At 41.3% G+C, this 27,231-nt stretch overlaps 1 protein-coding gene across 3 annotated transcripts in view; it reads right to left on the minus strand.

Moving 5' to 3' along the window:
- Positions 1-1,519: 1,519 nt before the first annotated feature.
- The window catches only part of AFF2 (ALF transcription elongation factor 2), a 350,342-nt gene continuing 324,630 nt past the window's right edge, over positions 1,520-27,231 (minus strand). For all 3 annotated transcript variants that reach the window (XM_074882237.1, XM_074882236.1, XM_074882235.1), the window contains 5 exons: positions 26,332-26,403; positions 25,880-25,973; positions 22,538-22,587; positions 15,714-15,928; positions 1,520-11,163 (listed from right to left, as the gene is read on the minus strand). In XM_074882237.1, the coding sequence (XP_074738338.1) occupies positions 11,042-11,163; positions 15,714-15,928; positions 22,538-22,587; positions 25,880-25,973; positions 26,332-26,403 (553 nt within the window). In that variant the 3' untranslated portion in view covers positions 1,520-11,041. The remainder of the gene's footprint in view (positions 11,164-15,713; positions 15,929-22,537; positions 22,588-25,879; positions 25,974-26,331; positions 26,404-27,231) is intronic.

Genomic DNA, 27,231 nt, shown 5'->3' on the forward strand with positions numbered 1-27,231 from the left:
TTTTTTTTTTTTTCCAGAGGGCTTTTTTCTGAGTTGTGCAGTTGCACTAACAGTGCCGCACAGCACAGGTTTATGTGGAGCCATTCATCATTCATAGCCGGGATCACAGAACTCTTCACAGCCGATTACAAGGTTACACATGCAGGGAATGACATGAGCTGCCTATCTGAAGTCAAGCTTCAAGCTGGTTTCTGGGCACACCCGGAGGATGCTAAGGACTCGAGAGCGAATGGCACATGCAACATCAGACCTGCCCTCCCTCCCACTGACCCAAAAGACGCCTCTCTCTGAGATATTCAGAGAGGATGTTTTCTGGCTCCTTGAATGCAAAATGGGCAGATGCAATACACAGTGAGCTCCAAATATCCCATTCCAGATTTTCTTCTGAAGCGACTTATTGCTAAGAAGGACTGGTGCTCTTTACAGGTAGCCATTCACACAAGAGGGTTGAGGAACACTGGAAAAGCTGTAGCCTGGTTGGACCGGACAGCTTTAAGCCGCTTCATGTGATCAGAGCTGCGTAGAGAAGGTGTAGCATACCAGAGACTGGCCCTTTGTTTTAAGCAGGACATTACAATAAATACTCAGCCTCAAATCCAGACTAACACCTACTGGTACGCCCCTCACAGCATCCTTTCACATCACCATCTCGCCACCCCTCCCTCCCCGACACTGTCTGGGCTAAGACATCCCCGCCAGCCGCCTCCCGGCCGTGCCTTCCTGCAGCACCTCCAGAGCACGCAGCTCTCCAGACTAAGATGAAAAGGTTTTAAGCAGGACTGTAAGCACGAGGCGCTGTACAGCAAACCACAGTGACGACTTCTTTTGCTTGGAGACAGTGGCCTGAGCTGGACTCTGCGTCGGGAGCGTGGCGGTTCGTCCCTCCCCGGCGGGCAGCTTGACCTCACTTGCTCCGTCCTCAGCAGCACCGGGCGTTCAGCCTTGTGCTGGGCAGCCACATCACATGCTGCTTAGCATCTCCTGAGAGCTTTTACATCTCTTTTGAGCTGGTATTCTTGGCACTGGCTCTTAGAGCTATTTCTGCAATGACGATATAAAACCTGGCGTTTCTAGTTTTGTCATCCCGGGAAGCCCCTGGGGAGAAATGCGCCCTGTGCAGAGGGTCAGCACGCTGAACTGCACCACTTTAGTCATGCCGGAGCCCTGGGCTGCTTGTCAGCAAGCAACCAAAAAAATCCTGCCTTTGAAGCCTGGCTCCTTTGCTCTTTAGGTTGGATTTGGGACGGACAGGATTTAGGCTGCTGTCTTGCAGCTGAGGCCCTTCAGGGATGGGGGAAACACGCTATTGATCCTGTTACCTCACAGCTGGTATCAGCACTACATTATTTTCTAACATCGAGTCATTTTAAGTCTCCGCAATGACACAAACACATTGATTAAAAATTAAAACCAGTGACAGCTCTCCCACAAACAGTACTTACTGTACTGTACTTATTGTATCCTGGGAGAGGAATGAGAAAATAGCAGAAGACAGAATAATTTATAGTGATAAAATGGGTTACATTTTCATAAAAATTTTATTTTACTTTTTTTTTTTTTTAAATAATTCAATGCACTGGCAGTATAATTAATCCCTCTATGAGAGACACAAATGTACCAGTTCAACCAATATTATTTATACAGAGACATTGTGTTTAAAAACAACAAAAGTACATTTAAAATGTTTGTACATAAAGTATTACTGTTATTTCTTTTTTTTCTGAAGAAGGAACAAATGTAAACAAAATGCATAATTGTGCAACACGTTGGAAATACAAAGCAAAACAGGCAAGATACAATTTTATACATATAAAGCAAAAGAAATCAAACTTTTATAACTATACAACATTTCAGTAATTGCTTGACATTTTAACAGTTACCTTGGTCTGTACAAAACATCTTAACTTATACTTAAAACTTTACAAGAATAACATGCTTGTTCAGAACAAAGACACCTTGTGGAATTGCAATGATTATTGATATGATATTTGCACACATGAGAAAAAAAAGGCTACTTCAATAGTAAATAAAAAGTAAGAATGTAAGGTAAAGGGCCATTTAGTAAACTGTAATCTAATTCCAACAGCTAATTAAGTTGCACTGCAATGCAGAAATTAAATCTGACTTTTGCTGGAAGACCATAAGGTCATAATGTTGCTCTATTTCCAGGAACCAGAAGAAAGCATATATAAATTTTCCTGATATTTTGGTTAATTATACATGCGCGCGCGCACACACACACACACAAAAGAAAAAAAAAAAAAAAGGAAACAATAGTATTTGCCACAACAGCCAGAAATGGTGGGCAAGAGAACACACATACTAGACTACTCCCAACATGGCTACGTTAAAAAACCAAGACAACTAGAAAGAGCAAACATCCACTGAGGTTGCCAGGACTACTTTTCCTGAACCTTAGTTGTATTTTGCTTTTTTTTTTTTTTTTTTTTCAGAAGACAGGAAGCAACTTGAATTGAATTGAGCCATTTTTAAAATACCGGGAGTACTACTGCCAAAGACAAAACACAAGCCAAAGGAGAGCTCAAAACCAAAGCAAAAAATAACCAGATCTTTTGACTTGTTTTCATATTCTGTGACAACATGTCCTAGACCTTTTGAACGTGGGTTTTAAAAGAACAGCATTTAAGATTCAGTAGAAGATATGCAATCCAGAGATGTCAAAAATACAGACAGGAATAAATTATACAGTATTTTATGGAATTACAAGGACTGTCAGCTTGGATAAAATGTACATAATTTTTAAGTGTCCTCAAATGATACATATGGCTAAAATTAAACTCCTGATTGCATCAACCTAACATATTCAGTGCCTGATTCAGGGCCTGAGCTCTAATTTACACAGTTACTCCTGTGGACTTCAGTGGAGTAACCTGCCGATTAGGACGCTCAGGGGAAGAACGGCAGGATTGGGCCTAGATAAATATTTGCCATGACTTTTAAATGTACAAAACCCATTTGGCTTAGAAAAACCACTTTAGCCTGCTGCAATGTCTTTGAACTAAAGTAACAGATTCCATCTCTAGACTGAGAGCATTTATGACACATTTGAATTTATTTGCCATTTTTCTATGCAAGCTAATGCTGATGCCAGTAAATATTTAAACTCAGAGGTAATGAAATTGCAACATGCCTTTTAGTTAAAACCAAAACATATGCAAGCCTAGATGGCAGGCAGAAATTACCCTCCAATTCTTTTAGCAGGGATTATCTGGTGCTGAATCAGAATAGTTCAATATATACTCAGCTTCAGTATGTATTTATAAAGCTGCATTAGCACATACAGCACAGTATGAAAAGGGAGAGGACTAGTTTTTCAGCTGGTGTAAATCAGCACTGACATCTACGGAGCTACTTAGAGACACATCAGCTGAAGCTTTGGCCCACAGTCATCAGAAACCTACAACCATCATTCACTCCATATGTAAAACTCTCAGCGGTGGAAGTGCAGAGTGAAAGTGTAATCGACATCAGATAAAAAGCTGCTCTGCTAGTCTAGTTTCTGATAACGCTTTTCCAGACTGTGTGGTCTAAAGCAGTTTTATGATGTGCTCTATACTGCATAGCTTTGCAAAGTACAATATTTCCTTACAGGCAAGGATTATGGTACATTAATCATTTCATTGGCATGATCAGTAAAAAAGGCATAATGATAAAAGCTTTGGGAGTTTATCTGCATAGAGATATATTGGCAAAAATTAGTCTGGGGTTAGAGGGTTTGCTCCTCAGTGTGTGCATATTGGATTAACTCCACTGAAATCAGTACTCCTACACCAGTTTACACCAGCTGAGGAACTTGTACTCTACCTCTGTCACAAGTAAAGCATGTGTGTTGCTATCCACTATTCGGTTTGTTCATAAATTCAAGGGTAAATGCCTCCTGCCAGTGAGTCAAAGCTTCTTCACGTCCGTAACTCCACGTTATTTGTCACTGAAGTCAATGGTGGTTTCCCTGAGCAAGGGCTGAGTCAACATACGGTCTGGTTGAAGAACAAGTCTGCTTGCAGTTATTCCAGCACTAGTCCAGAGACCTTGAACTAATTTCAGTGGGGTGAGTGCTCAGCAAGAACAAAAATAGGTGTAATTCCATTGAATTAATTGGGCTAATGCAGCTGAAGTACTGGCCCAATAAACTTCACTCCAGTAATGCTATGCCATTTTTGTTAACCAGCTTCTCCCTTGATAAACAGAGGCCAGCAAGCTCCGTAAGACTTGCATGATTGCCGTATGACAGCAAAATTTGGTCCCATGAATTCCACAAGCTGAGTCAAGTTACTTTACATTTGCTTAGCTCAGAGTTTGGTCCATTGTAGTTACTGTTGTCCATTAAAACAATGAAATTCACTTCAGAAGGAATCTGACCTTCCTTCTGATTCAGAGAAGGAAATAACTGAGTAGAAATTAGGGCTATCTCTACTTGATGGGTTTTTCAATGGAATTACAACAGGATGACACTCACACAAGTGTGAGTAAACTTATAGCCAGCACAGAGAGTTTACAGAACTTGCATAGAGGGGAACTCAGTTAAAATCAAAGAAGAAAACAAGTCTCAAACAGCTGCATCATCCACTCACATGGCTTTTACCACTGACATCAGCAGGACTCAGCTAGAGTCCTGTAAGCACAGCTGGTCCTGTGGACACTACAATTTACATTGCAATTCTACATACAGTGAATATTGCCTTAGTTTTATGATGTTACTGCATGCACCGCTTCTGTCAACTCGTTTGGCGTCTCCAGATGCAGTGCACGTAAAAGTGAGTGCTCGAATCCAAGTCCCATCTGCAGCCGCAGAGGACCAAGACCTAAAAGCAGTGCAGAGCCACAGCTCTGCTGCACCCGGGTGGTGGGGCTGGGGTCACTCAGGCCTGCTGGGCACAGCACTGATCCCCCACCATGTCTCCTGCACACCCACACTGTGGCCAGGGCTACGTGGGGATTCACACTGCGCAGACCTGTAGTACCCCAACACCCTGAGCAGGCTGAGGGCTCAGGGAGCTCTGTGCAGCTCCACGGCCTGCGGTAGGCAAGGTCAGGACTTATCTGCGGCCTCTCTCCAAAGCACTGAGTACACACATCGCTACTTGAGCTGGCCGCTGGGTCCCTGGGCTTGGTCCTTGCTGGAGTTGTAAGGGAAAAATGGTTTAACTCTATGGTGACTTCAGGGCAGTGACAAGCATTAGCTCTTTGTGACGAGTGGTGGCACCCTGAGGTGGACTAAGGAATTGGATGGGAAGGTGCCATACTCGGATTTTGTAGGATGCCATGGTATAAGTGGTTTTTTGCAGGAGATATCAACAGCAGTGAAACCCCTCTCCCAAGAAGCACACACAGGTTAAATTCATAATGCCAGACCACGCCAACTTGCTCCAGTCTTTAAACCACTCTTCACATCTTAACCATTGCCTAATATGATTACAGTATCAGTGGGCTGCCTGAGATGTTGCTACATACCCTGTGGTTCTGGGCACAGCTTATCTTCATAGTATTTCTGTTGAAGTGCCTCCTGATGAGGCCAGGTTTGTCTCATCTGACACCAGTTTTATGCAGCAACTCATCCGCACCTGAATTTGCTCTCATTTCTACCTGTAGAGCCCCCTGGCTATACACAAGATCTGAATTCAATCTCTTCTGACTCAACAGCTACCACCACGGGTTTAAACTGGTGCGAGATGATCAGAATCAATGATCTTGGAAGACAAAAGAAATAGACAAAACATCTTTGAAACAGAATGGCTAAAGTAAAGCTACCGAGTCCATCAGAAAGGCAGGTCTGACAAGAATACTGTAGAGAAGATGGCTACTCTGCAAGTCAGGCAGGAACATTTTGCATTCAGTAGCAGGGAGGTTTTGATAACTGAGCTTTTAGTCTCTCTATATAGGCTGCAACATATCAAGTGATATATCTAAAATATGTCACTATATCTAGTGAGATACAGATCGATCTATCTAGCTATCTCATTAGACAATACAGAATGCCTATATGCACTGCTGTGTACAGTGGTCTGGTTATATCATGGAAGTCCAGGAGGAGTATTAGAAACAGAGGAATTAAGCTCTCCTAACATTTACAAGACTTGGTTTATTTGTATTTATAAAACAGTACGTAAAGTAAAGCTGGAAGATGTCGTAAGGACAGTGGACTGGTTTCTCATCTTCACCCCCTTTGCCTCGCTCCCAGGGCACTCTTGGTAAGGTTGGGGAGATGCTGCGAGAGGCAAAGGCCCTTTGCAATGACACCTTGGTCTGCAGGCCTGCCCACGTATAGGGCATTTCTACACATTTTCTTTGGTGACTTGTGAAATATTTTGCCTTCCTTAAAATTTCAAGACACTGGTCTATTGCAAATGAGTCAACCTTCTGAAAAACAATACATTGACAGCACATTCAGTTTTGACACTGACTTCAGGGACCACAGGACCAAGACGACAGAGTTCTTGCTACTTTCTGTCATACCTTCACTGCCTGCAAGGAGACAATAGATGCAAATAGGACTACAAAAAACTACAGAGAAACATTTCAATAATTCTGCTACCACTCAGCAGCGGTACGAGTGTTTTCTCTTTATGGCTATTGCATCTTTTCCCCTGTGCTATGAAGTAATGAGCAAGGACTTTCTGTTGCAAATCCACATCCAAATCCGTACATACGTGTAACACACACACATGTGCTTGCGTCAATACTGTGTGTAGTGGAGTTTCTCCTGAACTCAAAGCAAAGAAGTATATTAATACCTAAGTCAGAATCCTTACCAGCCCTATTTTTGCTGTCTTTTAAATTGCTCTCACAAAACTAATAATTTGATTTAGACAGCATTAAATACTGATAAAAATACAATGAAAATATTTCTTCCGAAGTACCCAAAAACTTGTCAGTGGATCTAAACTGTTACAATGGAAGAACATCATAAAATCAGTGAAATTAAAAAAGCATAGAAATAAGGCCCAGATTCAATTTCTCAGCTTTTGTTCCTTTAGGAGGAATGAAGATCTAGATCTTTATTCTCAAAAAAACCCCACACTGGTATCAACAGACCTGTCTCTATCTTTCAAAGGAGGTCCTTTATAAATGAGACAATATATTCACAGAGAGACTATTTAAAAGATTAAAAGTCCAGAGACCATGTAAGAAAAAGTGAAATTAAGCTATAAGAAGCAAGCTGTGAAAGTTGCCATCAACACTACCAACAAAAAGGCTGTAAGCTAAACCAAAATGACTAAAAAAGACAAAATGAAAGAAAATAAAATAAAAAGCACAAATACTGGGCCAAACCCAGCTTTCCAAACTCAGCATGAACCATTTACACTGTCACTCTGCTAAGTGTGGGAAGAGCGATGCGTCCTTTGAAAGGAGCCCAGGGAGCATTAGCTGAGACCAGCGACCAGTGGGTCTAGGGGAACAGGGCCCGTACGGGATACATCATCTCAGGCTTTCCCTCGGATCCCTGCTCTCAAGGACCCAACACACATCACATGGCTAGAGATACTGCACTCAGAGCAGGATATTCTGCCTGCACATTGTCAAATACCTCACTAAGAGCTGCTGCAGCTCTTGACATGGAGGTTAGGTGCTATGTAAATGCCTTGCTTGAGCACTTAGGACTTCGCTGCCCTTGGATCTCCTACCAACAGAGCTCCCAAATGCTTGTATTTAGCCCTTTACTGGCATGCTCCCTTCACTGCCGAACTACTGATACTGCTCCAAACCTCCTGAAGCACAGGACACAGATGACAGTCTTGCCAGCTCTGGCAATTTTTTATGAAGCTTGGTGTCCTCCTTAAATCCCAGCTGCAGAAATCAAGGGATTACATCACTGTCTCAGTTTATCACTATTAAAAACATATGTGTCATTTCTGGCCCTCGGCATGCTTGAAAAATGCCTGAAAACCTGTCATGAAATCAGTCTCAAAGCTCAGTATCCAGAAGGCAATACAAGAACCAAAAAAAGTTTATTTTAAAAAACCCCCACAACCCATGATTTGAAGCCAATCTTGCAATTTTTGGTGCTTGGTTCACGAGTTTGAATGCCTGAAGTGTGCAGTGTTAAGAGCAGACACAGCACATGGCCAAGCAAACACATGCTGCTTCCTCATGGATTGAAACAAACAAACAATCTCATTTGATTAACTCTGCTGGAAGTAATATTTTAAGGGGTAAAATGATTTCACAAAGATGACATGTTGGCATTTGAAATGAGATGAATATAGTGCCTGTAAAAGTGCAATAATCCTTAATAACTAACCCAAAAGAAGCATCATCCCCAGGGATAAGACAGTAATTCACTCTCCATATTTAATTTGTTTCTAAGCCGCTTTTGAAACAAGACTGCTAAATAGTAAGTTGGCTTGTGATCCTAGACTTGACTGCTGGACTTATTCTAATCGTGCCATTGATTCAGCATACATTTCAAACTAAGTCACAAGATACAAAACCAGGTGGGCTAATTCCTTAAGCTGTTTAAGCAAAAGATTGTGAACACGGGGTAAATTGAGAGACAGGAGTCTGTTTACTGGAAGCAACAGGGGAAAGATAATACATTGTCTTCACCGAGTGACGGCAGCTAACTCTTTGAACAGTCTTGAGTCTGAAGATTGTATTTCAAGACATATCTATCCTTCATAAATGCATGGAAGTATAGGATTTCAGTCTACATTAAAGGAAAAAGTGACGAAAATGCACTTAATTAGACTAAATACTTACTGAATCTCATTAGTGAGATCTTACAAAAAGAATGGAAAACTCTGGCTTATATCAAAACCACCCCAACACTACTTCATCTCAAGTACTCAGCCTGTTCAAAAAAATAAAATAAAATACTCGAAGTGTTTTTTCTTTTTGTTTAAAAACACCCAATAACCACCTTTCGTCTACATTTCTGAATAGTTCTCATTGTTGCGGTTTTTTTGCATCAGCTACTGGGGTCAGAATCAGTGTGACAAATGCTGTCAGATTCACGTTTCAGCCATGTTACCGAAACCCTCAGAGAACAGATAAGGGTGTATCGACCACTTCAGGAACAGGAATGTGCAGATAATACAGGATGTGCATGTTCTGCAAATGTCCTTTGCAGACAACCCTAAACTGGATGATTTCTCTAATGATGCACCTTGGCTACATTTACAATACAGTCTTATGGAACAAAATATTGGGTATTATTGATTTTTAAGAAAATCTAGTACAACAGGGAGCTAATGTACAACAGCTACAGTAATGTTTGTCTTAAATGTGCATTGGGCAGAGTCCTTAAACTGCTCTTATTGCAAATATCCAAGGCCTGCTCTAAAAATCATAACAGTCTGAACCTTTTAAATGCAAATTTGTCCTATTTATCTGGTCACAACCCAGTGAGTAGAATCCAATAACTCACCAGATTAAAGGATATACAGGATTATATAGCAGAAGGTAATTGCAATTAACTAATAGCTGGATGGCATTTAATACACATATTGTATTATTTCAATGAGATGAGACAGAATAATATTTACATTGCTATGAGCATTTTCTGTTTATAGAAATGGAATTTACAGTTCAGTAAGGTATGCAGGCATTATATTAAGAATGAGATGAGACCATTTAAAGTCTGGTGAATTATTGATATAAATTCATTTTGTTTTGTTTCATGCACCAGCGCTTCTTGCAGTGGCACCAGAAGAGCAGTGCAGTTTATAACGGGGGGAAAAAAGAAGAAGAAAGAGCAAATGTGAAATGGTGTAATTTATTCACAATTGCTTTGAAATTCTATCTGAATTGTCCCATTATTATTCACGCATTAGAGGAATAGTCCAAAACATGACAGCATGGGTAAACAGATGCAGAGCTTGGAAAATAGGTAATCTGACTGAAGTATTCATGGCCATTATTAAACAAATGTTATATTGCTTTTGGGTAAATCTGGTGATTTTATTTAATTTGACATTGTTTTCAAGATAGCAAGATAATACTGTTTGTTTCTAATGCTCTGAAATGAACAAAACAGGTGAGAATTGATGCCACATGGAATTATAATGTTTCAACAGTAGCTGGTTAGTTAAACTTCTAGAGAGTTTCATGAAGAATCTGCATACACTTATTAATGGACTTTTACATACAATATCAATGCTTAGAGTGTAGCGGTCCTGTTAAAATCTGCTTTCATCGAGTCACTATGCAAAGAGAGATTGTTCTATGAAGAAAAATCTCGAATGAATATTGGTTTGAGACTAAGCAGTAAAACTGAAAGAAAATTCACAGACTTAGTACAGAAATGGTAGGTAAGACTATGAAAGCTAATATTTTGAAATTGCCTAAAAATTGCAATAAATTCTGCTGCCTACTGAAATTATTAAGTCAACAATAAACAGGAAGAATGGAATATCAAAACCTCATTGCATAGTGTGTCATTGTTCTTTAATGAGGCGTTCCTTCAACCTTTTACCTCTTAACACCTTTGGTGATCTTACATCATGTACCTGTAAGATATTCAATGTTCTCTTTTAGAGATTAGGCCTACAGGAAGTATGAAATCTTAGGAATGTACTGTGTCAGGTAATGATGCCAGAATTAAGCATCAAAAAGCTTGATTCAGGTTCAGAAGATGATTTTGAATGAATAGCTATAACTTCTACTAATTTATTTCAGAAGGGACTTCTCATATATACCCTCAAATATTTAAGACGCTTTGTACTATTTCTCAGGAATCCATATCTTCTCAAAGTGCTTTTTTGTTTTCACTTGAAGGCAGCATGGACTTAAAACAATACTGCAGGGAATGTACCGTTCCATAAAGCACATAAGGATGGCAGGATCCAGGAGACACAAGGTATAGAAAATTGTCGAAAATGATTAGATGGTACAACACATACTGCTCTTGAGTCATAAGTTCCATTTATGGTGACTTCTACTTCCAATAGATAGGATATTAAAAAAGGCAATAAAAATGAAGTTACATGAATAAACTTCCAGAAATGAGTGGAGTTCCACCAGTGATCGTCTCTGCGCTGGTAGAGGTAGAAGAATGGGGATGTTATGAAGAGGGCAGCAGTCACTACAACAAATGAGCCTCAATGCGGAGCCAGTGGAGTCCTTGGCGAACGTAACGAACCAGATTGGTCATACTGCTGTGTTGTGTTAAGGGTCCCATCACTGAGTCCAGGTCTACAAAGAATTCTGCAATACACAAGAAACAGAAGTCATTGTTTCAGGCAAGGGTACAGAAATACATGTATTACCATGATTTCCCACTCAGTAGCAGCAGTGCAATTAGTGAGTTCTCAAGGCATGAGCACATGGTCAGTAGGAAAGAATTTAAACAAAGGCAACAATATATTTAAACAGACCAAATTAGATTATCCATGCTGGAAGTCAACCACAACACAGTATGAGTGGTTGCCAGCAGTCTTCCTTTTAGCTCTGATGATCTGCACTTTCAGTTTTTTAAGCCTAGGTTTGCTGACTGCATGATTTAAATAGCCAACAATGAACTGTGGCATTTCCTTTTCCATGCTGTACCCTCCCCTGGGCATGAAGAGCTAGTCTGGATCGTGCAGAAGACCTTGCTTGCTCTTTTCTCCAATTTCTGTTACTACCATTGCAGCAGTTTTGGCCCTCTGCTCATCCTGCTGCAGCTGCAGGCCACAGAGGATGTGTAGGGTGGGACAGGAGAAGGAAAAGGAGAGAGGGAACGCAGCAGGAAAATAGCATCTAGGAGATGGGAACCTACAAGGGGAAAGAAAAGATGGGTAAGGCCACTGCGATCTGGTGTTGGGAAGGGTTAACAGGAGCTCACTGAACAGAGAGCCATAGTTAGGAAGGAGCACACCAGTTGACTTTTTGCCATGTGTTAGATGCTCTCTGGGTGAACAACTAATCCTGTTCGGGCCAACACACCTTTCTAATTGCTTTCAATGGAGAACTGGAGTGTGTCCTCTATTCTCCCACAGCTTGTCTTTCTGCTCACTGGGGTGCAGGCATTCCCACATATACAAAACTTACACTATATTTAGGTGAGCGGGAGCCTGCTCTCACTTAAAGCCCTTCAGAGCTCAGATAACAACCAACAATCACAATAACTGGTGGCTGAGCCCTTACATCCTCACCCTATCTAAAATCCAGTGCGCGGCACTCAGCCAGCTAACACTGTACTGGCTGCAGTTCAGGAGAGCAGATGCCAGGTACAAAATCATTATCAGTACCTTCTTCAGCAAGTAAGTGCTGCTTTGAGGTCTTCTATCCAAGTATTGACAGCCTGACCCTGGTCAGCTTGGGAGCTACAGCAGTATCACAGCACAAAGTGATTTCGCTGGAGGCAAGCATAATGAAAGCTTAGGGCTATCACCAGTTGCGTTAAGATGCTGCACCCAGCAGTTTTAATCTTCCTTCCTATGTCTTTTATTCCCCTCCTCCAGTGTAAAATCAATACATTTATAAGTGAAATAATGCACTGTCTTGTTTGCATTCTAGAGATCTCATTCTAGGCTCAAATAAATAATAATTGCTTTAAATGCTGAGAATTCCCCTTAAAGCCCAATTTCAGTTTAACATTTCTTGAAAAAGCTACCAGCACTGAAGCCACTTATTAAATTTATATGTGAAAGAACAGGTCTTTGTCACTATAGAGCTGATAGTTTTTTATTGTAAAGAAGTGCTTCTATCTTTGGAAACTTAAAAAAATTATCTGATTTTGTAAAGCCAGCTGAGAGTTTGACGTTATAAATGGTGAACAACTCTCTAGTTGTTCCTCCAACAACTCTCCAGCACAAACCAGCCCATGGGTTAGCTTTGGGAAGCCTGCACTTTAGCCTGGCCTACCACAGATGCAGAGTTTATGACAAACTCCATCTATTCTCCTGCATGCTCTAAACTCTACTGACCAGGGGGAATTCAACCAGAGGTACATGGTAGTATGTTCCCGCTTCCCTTTTCAAACCAGATCAGCTTGGTGGGTCACAGTTCTGCTGTTCTCCCTCTTCCTATGCCTTTTTATTTTAGTGGCACATCTTTTGTCAGGCTGACAAGAAAGGCTTCTGTCTCCTGCTCTGAGCCAGCTGGACATGAGTCAAGTCCAAACTGGGAGCGTGCAGGCATACGCAGAGGAGCACAAAACCTAAGCTGACAGCCGTGGACGAGGGGAGGCTGCACAGCTCCTACAACGTGGAAGAAACCGCTTGTGTCTGCATGGGCATGACCTAAGAAACATCTGTGACAGCAGTAAGACTCAGAGCTAAAGGCTATTAGACATTACAATGATGGGGCCACATTTTTATCCCCATCTCTATTAGCTCATCAGGGACATGCTCTTGGGCAAGACACACCCTGTGATTCAGAAGACAACAGAAACAATGAAAGCTGACCACAGGGAGAAAAAAAAAAAAAAAAGGAAAATAGTGACTGGATCTGGTTTTTTAAACAGAAAATTCATTTTTATCTTAAATGTGGGTTTCTTTGTGGGGTTTTGTTTGTTTTTTGACACCATTTTTCTTTCAAAGCGGTGGGGGAGAAATACCATTTTTTATGATGAATTGACTGCCCAAACCCCTGAGAGAGAGGCCAAGAGATCTGTCCTTTACCGGGGACTCAAGGCAGAGTCTGGGGTTTGCACCTATACTGTTTGCTGTCATGGGGCATTTTTTAGCTCACAGTTCACATGTCAGTGTACCAGAGCTTGGGCACTGCAACAGCTGGTCCAGCTGGCAAAGGTGGATTCGAGATAGCTATGGGGAAAGGGATGAGTCACAGAATCACAGAGTCATCTAGGTTGGAAAAGACCTTGAGTCCTGGCCCAGACAGCAAGATATAGGTGTTTTGAATGATTTCAGAGGTGCAGATGACATCTACTAAAATAATTACAGCCAGGTTTCATGAAACATGGTAACATTTCTCACGTCAAAGTGTCTTAAATATATCCTTCTGTAAACGGAATCCATCATGTGATATGATGAAGACCTGCGGAGTACCACAGCAGTTCTTACATACTTTTTTGTTACACCATGAATTTTTCAAATTGCAGTTTAATTGTGTTTAAGCATGCAACTTTAAATCGAGTATTTAATTAGAAATGAGGTGTCTTTGCAGACAAAATGTAAAGACAGACACACTATAGCATGTATGAAACTGATCTCTCTCCAATGGTTTATAATACTTAAATGAAATTCGAAGTAACACGAACTCTCCATTCCCTGTAACATGGCTGCAGTTTGTGAAACAAGATATGAAAGCACAGGGCACAGCCCTAGATGTCTTGCTCATGTGAGAAACCCTTATTCATGCATCCAGTCCCACTAAAGTCAAAGGGACTGCTCATCTGAATAAAGATTATTCCTATATGGCTTTGCAAAATTGGGTTTATTTGATCACAAATCAAAATGAGAACAAAGGAGTGTAGGGGGGAAAATGCAGAAAAAGAGTCAGCAGGCTTTTTCTCATCCAGCTCTAGGACTGATAACAGCAGTGGCTGGGTACGTTTTCTGTCTGCTGGCTGAATGCCTGAGCTATTTTGATTCAATACCAAGTAGAACGTTTAACAACTCCACAACACACAGGGCTAATTACAAGATTATCGCCATCTCTTTCTCCTATCAGAGCATCCTTCTGCATTCCCACTGTAACATTCTGCAGTACATTTGACAGGGAATCACTTTCACATTTTGTGAAAATGGATGCAGCTATGAAAATATCCAAAATGACTGCACTGCTACTAAATTAACCAATGCGAACAAAGACAAGAAGCAGTGGGGAGGACTGGACAGAACTTCTATTATTGTTCCTTATCCAGGGATAGATCATTACAACCCACCATTCAGACATAAAACTCTATAAATCTCAAGCTTAGTTTCTCTAAATCAGTGGAAATTTGCCACTGACGTTAATGGGAGTAAGATCAAACTGCATACAGCGAGCACATTTGTCAGGAAAAGTCAGCCATCTGAAATCTCAGTATAATTTAAGAGAATGAGCCAATTCATGATGAGAATATTTCCCAGTTAGGCTCTGCACCTCTAGTGTCAAAGAAAGCTTTGTCAGTGATTTGTGTAAGCCCAAAGCTGGAATCTGAATAATTACATTATCATGGGGAAGTTCACAGCTGGCCAACAATAAGCCAAATTTGTCCTTCAGTTACATCTCAGCCACTCCACTGTACTCAATACAACCCAGTCACAAACTGCTTGCCAGAACTCCTTTGAAACGATTGTGGTAAAGACTTACATTCTGTTGTTAGGAATAAACAAGCAGATTTGCAATCCAACCATAGGAGAGTCAAGGTCATGGCATTCAGTGGACATCTCCTAATCGGACTCCCTGCATAAACATAACATCTAATGTTTGCTTATTATCCCAGCTAGCATTTTAATAGTCTTAAACCTGTTGACAGAGCAGTCTGAAAATAACCTCGGTGCTCTACGAGAAGCTGAAACTGTGAACGAATTTGCAGACTCCAAAGCTCTCATCACTTGGGGCTCATGTTCGCTAAATTATTTGCCAGCTGCTCTGATAACCCCATGTTCAGCGTGTGTTACACATCCCCCCTCTGTGCTTGACAAGAGAAGATATGCATTGGCTACAGTGACCAGCAAGCAGATTTGGTCTGTTTGCTCAAGCTGTCACAGTTGTGCTCTTAGATGCGGTGGTTCTGGGTCCAATTCCCAGCAACGCCTACAAAAACAGAAAGAAAGCTAAAGCTGATGAGCCAAAGGGGACAAAGAAGAAGCCAAATGGGGCACCTTTGTTCTCCTTAGTCAGCTTGTCAGCCATGTCCCAATGCTCGTAGCTCCGCAGGACGTTGTTGGTGATGTTGACGTGGCTGGCAGCCATGTGGTGGATGCGCTGGGGGATGGTGATGGTCCCCGCCGAGGAGGAGCTGGCGGTGCCCGTGCTGCTTCCGGCAGAGCTGACGGGGGACGGGCTCAGGGACATGGGCGATGGCGTTTCTGTGCTCCTGCGAGAGGTAAAGGGAGAGTGAGTCCCCCTCACACACACCACTTCATTGCCATCCTAAATGCACTTGAAAAATTAACTCTGCACCCCAGTGCAGTAGTATCTCCTGGTTCTACGAGAAAGGAGAGCTTATAAACTGGGAATGATTGAAAATAAAAAGGGATTTAATTCTCCCTATAAATGAACCTGTTATTTAAAAAAAAAAAATCTATCATAAAAATAGAGCAATCTTTCAGAGAAAGAAGTATCTCATAGCTGTAATGATTTTTCTACCTGCTGCCAGAAGCTGCAATGGCAGTTAGAAAACACTCAATGTGCAATATTGGCTTATTATCAAAGCATTTTGTGGAAACCACAATGACAGTTTGCTCCAAATACAGTCACCACAATAAGTAAAGTGCAAGTCTTAAAAGCACCCTGCAGAGCAGTATTAGGAGCTGAGGGTACTGTAGGATTATGAATATCTCTATAGGATTCTTTAAGACTGGCTATGGAGATTTGTTTCTAATTGCCTACAGTTCATCTGCACAGTTTTGTACAGAGCAGTGTTTTAAGTTACCTACTTAGTGCAGCACTAATGTTCTAATATAGATTTTTCTTTAATTCTAACACCAGCAATTAGGAGTCACCTGCTGGCTGCAGGCAGTGTGGAGGTCAGCACAGCAAGCTCATGTTTAGAGCTGTGCAGTGCTGAACGCTCACATACAGCTATTCTCTTTGAAAATTTATAGAATCATAGAATCATTGAATTGTTTAGGTTGGAAAAGACCTTCAAGATCATCAAGTCCAACCATTAACCTAACACAGCCAAGTCCACCACTAAACCAGGTCCCTAAGCACCACATCTACATGTCTTTTACATACCTCCAGGGATGGTGACTCAACCACTTCCCTGGGCAGTCTGGTCATCCAGTGCTTGATAATCATTTCAGTGAAGAAATTTTACCTAATATCCAATCTAAACCTCCCCTGGAGCAACTTGATGCCATTTCCTTTTGTCCTATCACTTGTTACTTGGGAGAAGAGACTGACCCCCACCTCGCTACAGCCTCCTTTCAGGTAGTTGTAGAGAGCAATAAGGTCTCCCCTGAGCCCCCTTTTCTCCAGGCTAAACAACCCCAGTTCCCTCAGCCACCCCTCACAGACCCTTCACCAGTTTTGTTGCCCTTCTCTGGACATCCTCCAGCACCTCAGTGTCTTTCTTGTAGTGACGGGCCCAAAACTGAACACAGTATTCGAAGTGCAGCCTCACCAGTGCCAAGTACAGGGGGACGATCCCTTCCCTAGTCCTGCTGGCCACGCTATTGCTGACACAAGCCAGGGTGCTATTAGATTTCTTGGCCACCTGGGCACACTGCTGGCTCACATTCAACTGGCTGTCGACCAACACCCCCAGGTCCTTTTCCACCAGGCAGCTTTCCAGCCTCTCTTCCCCAAGCCTGAAGTGTTGCATGGGGTGGTTGTGACCCAAGTGCAGGACCTGGCACTGAGCCTTGTTGAACCTCCTACAGTTGGCCTTAGCCCATCGCTCCAGCCTGTCAAGATCTCTCTGCAGAGCCTCCCTACCCTCCAGCAGATCAACACTCCCACCCAACTTGGTGTTGTCTGTAAACTTACTGAGGGTGCACTTGATCCTCTCATCCAGATCATTGATAAAAATACTAAACAGAACTGGCCCCAATACGGAGCCCTGGGGGACACCACTCGTGACCGGCTGCCAACTGGATTTAACTCCATTCACCACAACTCTTTGGGCTCAGCCATCCAGTTTTTTACCCAGCGAAGCGTGTGCCCATCCAAGCCACGAGCAGCCAGTTTCTCCAGGAGAATGCTGTGGGAAACGGTGTCAAAGGCTTTACTAATCTCTAGGCAGACAACATCCACATCCTTTCCCTCATCCACTAAGTGGGTCACCTTGTCATAGAAGGAGATCAGGTTAGTCAAGTGGGACCCACCTTTCACAAACCCATGCTGACTGGGCCTGATCCCCTGGTTGTCCTGTACATGCCACGTGATGGCATTCAAGATGATCTGCTCCATAACCTTCCCTGGTGCTGAGGTCAGGCTGACAGGTCTGTAGTTCCCCATATCCTCCTTCCGGCCCTTCTTGTAGATGGGTATCACATTTGCTAACCTCCAGTCAACTGGGACCTCCCTGGGTAGCCAGGACTGATGATAAATGATTGAAAGTGGGTTGGTGAGCACTTCCAGCAGCTCCCTCAGTACCTCTGGGTGGATCCCACCTGGCCCTATAGACTTGTGTATGTCTCAGTGGTGTAGCAGGTCACTAACCATTTCCCCTTGGATTATGAGGACTCCATTCTGCTCCCTGTCCCTGTCTTCCAGCTCAGGGGGCTGGGTACCTGGAGAACAACTGTTCTAACTATTACAGACTGAAGCAAAGAAGGTGTTAAGTACCTCAGCCTTTTTCTGAGCCTTTGTCACTGTTTCTCCCCACATCCAGTAAAGGATGGAGATTCTCCTTAGCCCTCCTTTTGTTGCTAATGCATTTATAGAAACATTTTTTATTATCTTTTATGGCAGTAGCCATATTAAGTTCTAGTTGGGCTTTGGCCCTTCTAATTTTCTCCCTGCATAACCTCACAACATCCTTGTAGTCCTCCTGAGTTGCCTGCTCCTTCTTCCAAAAGTCATAAACTCTCCTGTTTTTCCCTGAGTTCCAGCTAAAGCTCTCTGTTCAGCCAGGCTGGTCTTCTTCCCTGTCAGCTCGTCTTTCAGCACATGGGGATGACCTGCTCCTGTGCCTTTAAGATTTCCTTCATGAAGAATGTTCATCCTTCCTGGACTGCTCTGCCCTTCAGGACTGCCTCCCAAGGGTCTCTGTCAACCAGGCTCCTAAATGCCAAAACCTGCCCTGCGGAAGTCCAAGATAGCAATTCTGCTGACCCCCCTCCTTACTTCTCCAAGAATCAAAAACTCTTATCATTACGTGACTGCTGTGCCCAAGGTGGCCTCCAGCCATCATGTCACCCACAAGTCCTTCTCTGTTCAAAAACAACAGGTCCAGGGGGCACCTTCCCTGGTTGGCTCACTCACCAGCTGTGTCTGGCAGTTCTCTTCCACACACTCCAGGACTCTCCTAGACTGTTTCCTCTGTGCTGTATTGTATTTCCAGCAGACATTTGGTAAGTTGAAGTCCCCCACAAGAACAAGGGCTAGCGATTGTGAGACTTCTCCCAGCTGCTTACAGAATATTTCATCTGCCTCTTCATCCTGGTTGGGTGGTCTATAAAGGACCCCCACCATGATATCTGCCTTGTTGGCCTTCCCCATGATTCTTATCCATAAATACTCAACCCTACCATCACCATCATTAAGCTCCAGACAACCAAAACACTCCCTAACATACAGGGCTGCCCCACCATCTCTCTTTCCTTGCCTACCCCTTCTGAAGAGTTTGTAACCATCCACGGCAGCACTCAGTTGTGTGAGTCATCCCAACCATGTTTCTGTGATGAAACTGTTTCAGTGAAGAAGATTAAGGGCTCCAAAAATCTCCTCTCTTGCCCCCATTTGGAACCACTTACCTAAACAAATGCATTCAATTTGCTGTGGAATACATTTGAAAATACACTTGAAAAATACTCTCTGCATGAAGCAAAGACACCAGAACTCTCTGGACGGGGATGTTGCAACCCACCTCTTGACAGGCGGCCACTGATGCCTCATACTGTGCAACAGCATCAAGCTCACTCAGACTCATTATGGGCCTGATCCAACCCCCAGGACAGAAAGGCTCCTCTTGGCTTTACAAGCCACCGCCAATGGTCCTGAACATGAAGCGTGGGCACAGACCTGCTGTGCTGACACCTTGCAGGTGCTGTAGGACAGGCTGCCACCACCACACAGCCTTGGGCTGAAAGGCATTTATGGCAACAGCTTTTGCTGCAGATTTTCCAGCAGCGCCCTGTGATACGTTCTTTTTCCAGAGCTAGACACCATGTTAATTCAGCAGCTAGTAGCTTTTTACACAGCTTATGTGTTATAGTTTAAGCATATCCTACGGCACAAACATTTTATTATTAAGTCTCAAAACATCCTGGTTACTTGACATGCCACAGTGTCTTTAATGCACAGAAGAGCTGAACTATACTAGATTAGGTCTGGGAGCAGTTAAAATCATAAGTATCTGAGGAGACCAGGAGTATTTTGTTAGAGCCACTTACAACAAGCTGACGCACTTCTGCCAAATAAAGCACATTGTTCATTGGATTTACCCTGTTGTGCACAGCCATTATTACTGTGGTGAGTCTATTAAATCTCTCTATTTTGTGCTTTCTGTCGCTAGAGGTGGGAAACATTTCTGTAATGAAACTAGGGAAAATTTGTTTCATTGCCAGCCTGGAACTCAGGCCAACTTTGTAGAGGTTCACAACCCTTTCAAACAAAAGTAGCCAGAAATTCCAGTAAGCCAAGCTGAGATTTTTGATGGTTTGAGATCCCGAGCAGACTACACTTCATGGCAATGGATAAGTTTTGCTTTGTTTAAAAAGAGATTTAAGAACCCCCTGCTGCCTCCCTGTTCTGAGCCAGGCTGCTGATCTGTCTCCAGTGGTGCCATACCCTGATGGTGTTTGGTCTCTTCTCTGTGGTGTGTGACTTCTTTTTCCATCTGGTAAAATTTTCAGGGGAATAAGAGGAAACTGTAGAACGAGTAGCCCTGGGGAAGGCTGCCAGTAGCGGCACCGGGCCTGTGACAACCCTTGGGGCCACCAGGAGACACCTGAGGTATATGGCAATTCTGAGCCACTTGGAGAGCTCTTCTTCTGCGACTCCAGACAGAGGGGACAGAAGACCCTAGTGTGGGCTGTGGTATTTGTGTGTTGGGTCACAGGTGTCATAATAACGCCACTGTAACAAGGCCTTGTCATATTCAGTTGTTCTTACATGTTAAGTGCTTCCTCTCTGAACAAGACAGAGATGTGCACTTTCAGAGCTTTACTTCCTTATCTCCAAAGTTAGTGGGAAGAGACCAGTCAGCTGGGTGTTATGTTAGAAGTGATGCTGACCCAGATGCTGGGTTCCTGCTGCCTACCTTATGGCTGGACGAGAATTTTCTACTCCAGTCAAAACCCACTGATTCTAAATCCTGGGCACCTAATCAGCTCCTTTAAATAGCAAGAGAGATGTCATCACCTGCAGAGCACACACTTCATAGGGGTCTTATTATAGGACAGGAATAAAAGGATAACTTCCGCTCCATGAAATTTTTAGGTATAAGCCACTTCTTAAGGAATATAAGAGGTGTAATGCTCCAGTGGTCTATTTTGGCACTAAAACTTTATGTAAACCTTACTGTATTTTTATTGCAATACAAGGTTTCACTGACATTTAAATGCCTTGAAAAATTGGCACATATTGAATAATTTAATTTAGTAGTTGCTTTTCCAATGCTAAAATATCTTTTTGGGTTTTATTTAAAGTGATTTTGTATTTCATCACTTTAGTTTGTGTTATAATCTATACTTATGACTATATATACACATATATTCAAAATAATTGTGTGTATTTGGTGTAAGTATATACATATATATACACACCCCACATCATATTTTGAATTATCTAAGACAATATTTTCCTTAAGCAAAATGTTGGAATTTTTGGTTTTGCACTGATTCAGAACAAAGCCTGTTTGAAAACTTCGATTCTTCGTGTGCTAAACTTCAACTCCTTCTACAGGTTTATTACTTTGTTTCCTTGGAGTGTCTAATAGTAATTTCTTCTTGTGAACCACCAGAAAGAGACCATTAACAATAATAATTTTCACCTGGAATTCAGCCTACTCAAATAAAGAAGGAAAGAAAGGTAAAGTCATTTTCCTTTGTTTTACCTGTATCTGTATGCGTGGCCAGGAGAAATGAGCAGGAGAAATGTGTGTCAGGTGGCAATAGACATTGCAAGATAAAGGCAAGGTTGCAGCAGCAATGCACCTTCATTGAACACCGGATCATAATTGCATTACCTTAACTTCATATCTGAGGCGAGGGTGTTTTAACATTAGTATAAAGCCACTGATAATTGGTTGACTAAGTGCCTTCACATTTTCACCACTATTACGCCTTCAGTTTTATTAAACAGCACTTACCATATATCAATGAAATATTCATTGGTCTTTCATTACTGAACGAATCATTGAAAAATCATTGCAATGAAGGTTAACTTTACTTTGGCTTCTTGAGATGACACGGTACTTGCTAGCTAATTAACAGATATTTTTATGGCCTTCATTTGACTTGAGAAGAAAGCTGTCAAAGAATTCAGCACAGACCCACCACAGCTGATTTTAGACTTAAGGGGGCTTTGCACAAAGATGAAGGTGTGTTTCAGCTCTTCCTTCCCACCACACTGGGTGGCTCACATGGGTACCTGATTTCGCCCAGTAGGAGCCCCTCACCACCACAAGCCCAAGGCAGCTGTAATTCTGTAGTCCAGAAGTATATTTTCTACCTGCTACATTTTTGAAACACACCTGTAGCTCCTAAACCACTGAGTCATGGCCTGTCCTTTGCCTTTAGAGGCACCAAAACATTTCTCCCCCCTCTTGGAACCCCTTGTTCCCAGACAGAAGTACTCAGCAGAAAATACTCACTTTCCATTGCCGCCCCAAGGTGAGGGGGCCTGTGAAGCTTTCGAAGAGTTCTGTAAGTACAAAACCAAAATGTAAATAAAGGTGAGGCAAGTACACGAATACTGATGACACAAGGCTCAACACTCCCTGTTTTCATTGCAAGAGCTACAGTGAATGTAGCAGAACAACTCTGCACATCAGTCCCATAATTAAACGGCTGGTGGATGATTGGTAGGTTCCAACCAGTAGCTTGAAAGTCACGGTGGTTTAATTACCACTGAAACTTATTCTACAAAGTAAGTTCTTCATAGTGCAAATAACTTCTTATCTTTAGGGGGACGTGCAATCTTTTACTAAGAAACAAAAAGAATTTGGGTTGATGCCTTAATGAAATTAATCCCTCCCAAGTTGCTAGGGAAGGTGGCTTAGGATTCAGATAATAGTAGAAATAAAACTTCTAGTAAGGATCTGATTGAATGCCCTTGTTTTTTTATGTATTTTATTTGCACAAATTGACTTTCCTTACCTGCGTACTCATACTGCCTTTCACGTCTGTGTAGCACCTTCTACAAGCCTGCACAAAAAGATCTCCAGCAACAATAAAGCCCAGATTTTTCCAGTCGTGTTCAGACTGGGTGGTATCTTACTCAGTTCCCATAAAGTGGTAGTATCAGGGCTAAAGCTATCTATGTGTGCTTTCTGAAAACAATCGCTCTGAGCTCCCTTGCAAAGAAGTCGGCACACACAGTGAAAATTCAATCAAATTTTACAAGTTCTCTGCAAAGTATTACTGTCATTATTATAAGATTCATCTGGTTACTGTAATCACTATTTTGCATGTGAGGCACAGAGATGCCCAGGGCATGGCCCAAGGTCATGCAGCTGACTCTAGAAGCAAAATCCTACCCTTGACTTCTAAACCAGAGCTAAACTTGCCAAACAGGATTGACCAAAGCAGAAAACACTGCCCAAACCATGCTACTGGCCTTGCCTGTATGTTCTCATACAGCACGCCACTGTGTTTCATTAAAGATGTGAGCAAGAAATGGAGTGTTTTGCAGTACAGAACATATGTAGTGTATATTTTTGCCACCCACTCATATGTAAGGACTTTCCCCTGGAAAGTCTTCAGGGATGAAGAAGCAGCTTTGATGTTAGTCTCTACAGTCTGGGGATTGTTGCTGAGAGTATCTGGAGACAAATACTAGATCTGTCAAGATTAAGACTAGATCTCGATTGGACATAGTTATTTGACAATGAAAATAGTTGAAATATTTTTGCCAATGACTATTGATGACATATTTTCAAAAACATAATAATCTTCCTTAAACTTTTAGGTGAAATGCATCAAAGGATGCCACTTTAGCTAATCTTAAAAAGTTTGATTTCAATTTTAAAATTTTATCATTTTAGTTATATTTTACTCCAAGTTGTCTCTAAATTGCAAAACTACTTTTATGATTAAATGGTTATTTTCTGTTTTGAAAAGTCAAAAATATAAATTTGAAACTTCTAATTGGAAATTAATCCGAACCAGTTCTGTCCACAAATGGTTTCAATTTGGACAAAGTGGCATTTGTGAGGAAAAATATGAAAAACAATTCTGCCAAAAAATTCCTCTCCAGCTCTGTTGTAAACAGTGGGCTGCTTTTCACAGTTAAAATTGTGCAAAATTTTGAATAACAGCTCTGTTCAAAGAGTTAATTTATTTCATTTGTATTACAGATTCTTGCTAGTGAACACAGAGAACATTGTGCGTAGCTCCTATTCTTTTCTTTTCTCTTCCTATGACTTTACTACAAAAAGATCCTGAACATATAATGTGTATACACTCAAACACTACTCTAGCAAATCAGTTACAGTGCCCACAGCATACGCACAGTGACATTAGCTGAAATACTCAGCTTCAACTGGATGCCTAAAACCAGCATTCCTGATTTGTCTATTTTATGACATTTTAAATTTTTTTCTCTTCTTTTCATTTACATTAAAAAACATTTTCTCTGTGCGGATGCAGTAAAATGGTCTTATGCTGGGAGTAGTAATATGTTCTTCATTGTACCTATTTGCACAGCTAGAGAAAGTAAAGTGGCTTCAAGGGAAGAGAGAACCAACCCTGCCCCCCCCCCCTTTTTTTAAGAAATCATTACTTTCTGCATAAAAAGTTTATCAAATGATTTGTCTAATAACTTTTTTTTAAAGAGACAATCTACATTCATCGTGGATAAAGCCTGAAGTGGATGGAATACATTTTATGAAAATGCTGAGACTGTAAATGTGTCTAGTTCAAATTTAATTTGTTGTGCAAATCCCTGACTGAAAACTCTGTGAGTACAACAGAGGCATTCCTAATGACTTCAAGAAAGCCTCAATTTAAGCAGAGTAACATTATTGAAGTTACAGATACACACACACACAGAGGACACCAGGGAAGTCAGGACTAAGTGGTGGTGGGTCACATGATAGTACTGGACTTTTACAGCAGAAGGACCATTTCATCACTGTTTACATGAAAATATTAAAACTGCAGTGTTAAAAGTTTTACTGGTTTGCAGTACTAATATGTGAAAGCCTGGAACAAATTTACGGAGGCTGAAAAAAAACAACAAAAAAAGACCGATGGGCTGACAAACCAGTATAATTACTTAATTATAGAATAATATGTAGTAATAAAGTACAAGAATTAATGTATGCTTCAAACAGCATTAACCAGTAAATATATATATATATATCAAAACCTTGGCAGAGCTGAAGAAAGATTCAGCTTCCCTCTTAATTTAGGAACAGTGAGGACTTGTCATTCTTACAGTGGGTAAACAGCATTTGACAAGGGAAAGACAAACATCACCGAGTCATGACAATCAGCTGATCTCCACTCGATTCAAGGTAAAGGCAAACTTTCAAGATGTAGATAAGGCAATCTGAAGTTCCACAGATATAAAAGGAGAAAACCCTGAATCTGCAATAAGCTTCAGCAAATCTCACTGAATTTAAAATCTAAATTTAACTAACTAAAGCCTAAATAATTGCTTTATTACCATTCATTATGGATCAGTTCATAACCACTTGCACAAAATCTTGAAAGAATCAGTTTCCTTTACAGAAACTTGCATAAACATTACATGGTGTTGAGAATAATGTTATTTCAGTAGAATTACTGAGTATGGTCCTTTGAATCAAGTGACTAATCCAAAAATCCCCCAAATCACTTCTGTCCCCACTCCCTGGCAGCCATCCTGCCTGCATTTCCCAGGGGAGAGGTTAAATGTGGGACTTTTAAGTCACGCAGTTATACTTGTGAGAGCTCTCAGTGCTGGTATGAATTTCATTTCATACCAATAAATTAAACAGAATAAAGATTACCTTAAAATATTCCATCAGAGATCTGGAGTACTTCATAGCATGGTCCTTCTTTAGTTTAAACATTCTCAAGTAGAGAAGTGATAAGCATCGGTAGCTGTGGTAATTAGGAAAGGATTATGTTAATTCCATTGCTTAATGAAACCTATAAACTGTAAAAAAAAAAAAATGCTGACCTATATTTTGCAGTTTCTGTTCTAAGGTTAGATTTTGAAACATAAGCAAATGGAGAAAGAAAAAAAAGTGGTCAAAAGCATTAAAATCTCATCTTGATAAGAGTATAAATTAGAAGAATAAATGTTTAGTCAGCTGCTGAAGAAATCCATTAGTTATCCTTTAATAGTTTAATGGAAAACAAGAATAATGATCTTCTGTAAGCTGCTTAAGTAATTCAGTACTTTTAAAGTCCTCCTTAAGATTTTAGCTGCTTCTCTCATTGTCGCAATGGGACTTACCATAAAACTGCTAATTTCTTGTCCCCTTCCGTGGCAGAAGAGCCTGTGAAATTCTTGAGTCTCATTGCATACCTTGTCAGAAAAGCGAGAAGAAACTGAGAGTTAAGATGTTTCCAGGATTACTATTGTCACTCTGAAAAATAACAGCCACACATAGATATTCTTCTCCAACTGCAATAGTTAATGGTCACATTGTTCTGTAACAATGAGATCAATGTAGAATTCTGTTGAATGCACCACTTAAAATCTGGAGGGCTAAAGTAAATCACTAACCCATTTTCTGGGCCAACAAGGTGAACTGTTCTTGGGCATATTAATGATATTAGATCCAGCCATCTAGGCTGAGTCCTGCAAACATTTGTGATGAGTGTTAGACAAGCATAAGATCTTGGCTCTGTAGGGGCCTGAAGAAGTACTGTACTGAAGAGTAGAGTAATATATAACAAGGCTTTACTTATAATACTTTGGGCTTGAATAATACCTTCCAAGTCCTTCTCATAAGTGTTTCTTCAAAGCTTTTAATATATTTTATACAGAAAACGTTTTTAAATACAGGAAAGGTCATGTTCACAGCTTTTTAAATTCTTGGGTCCATTAATTTATGACTCTTGTGTACTTGGTCTTCCCTCTCTATTTAATTGCTGCTGTCCAGCATTTGGATGATCGAAGATTGAGTATTCCTACCTCCTCTCTTTTTTTTTTCCCTTTAACTGAACACACTCCATTCCATGCATTTAGTCTCTTGAAAATCAATTCATCGCATAAAATCATTGTTCTGAGCCCTAATGCAATTTCACAGGTACTTGTGTTAGAATAAGTAATAGGGTTCAGCGTTGCGTAAGAAAGTTTTAAGGTATCCAGGCAGTCTTGATGAGTTCTCATTTACAAGGAGGTAATGGA

The sequence above is a fragment of the Strix uralensis genome, chromosome 13 (genome assembly GCF_047716275.1).
Source record: "Strix uralensis isolate ZFMK-TIS-50842 chromosome 13, bStrUra1, whole genome shotgun sequence".
NCBI lineage: Eukaryota > Metazoa > Chordata > Aves > Strigiformes > Strigidae > Strix > Strix uralensis.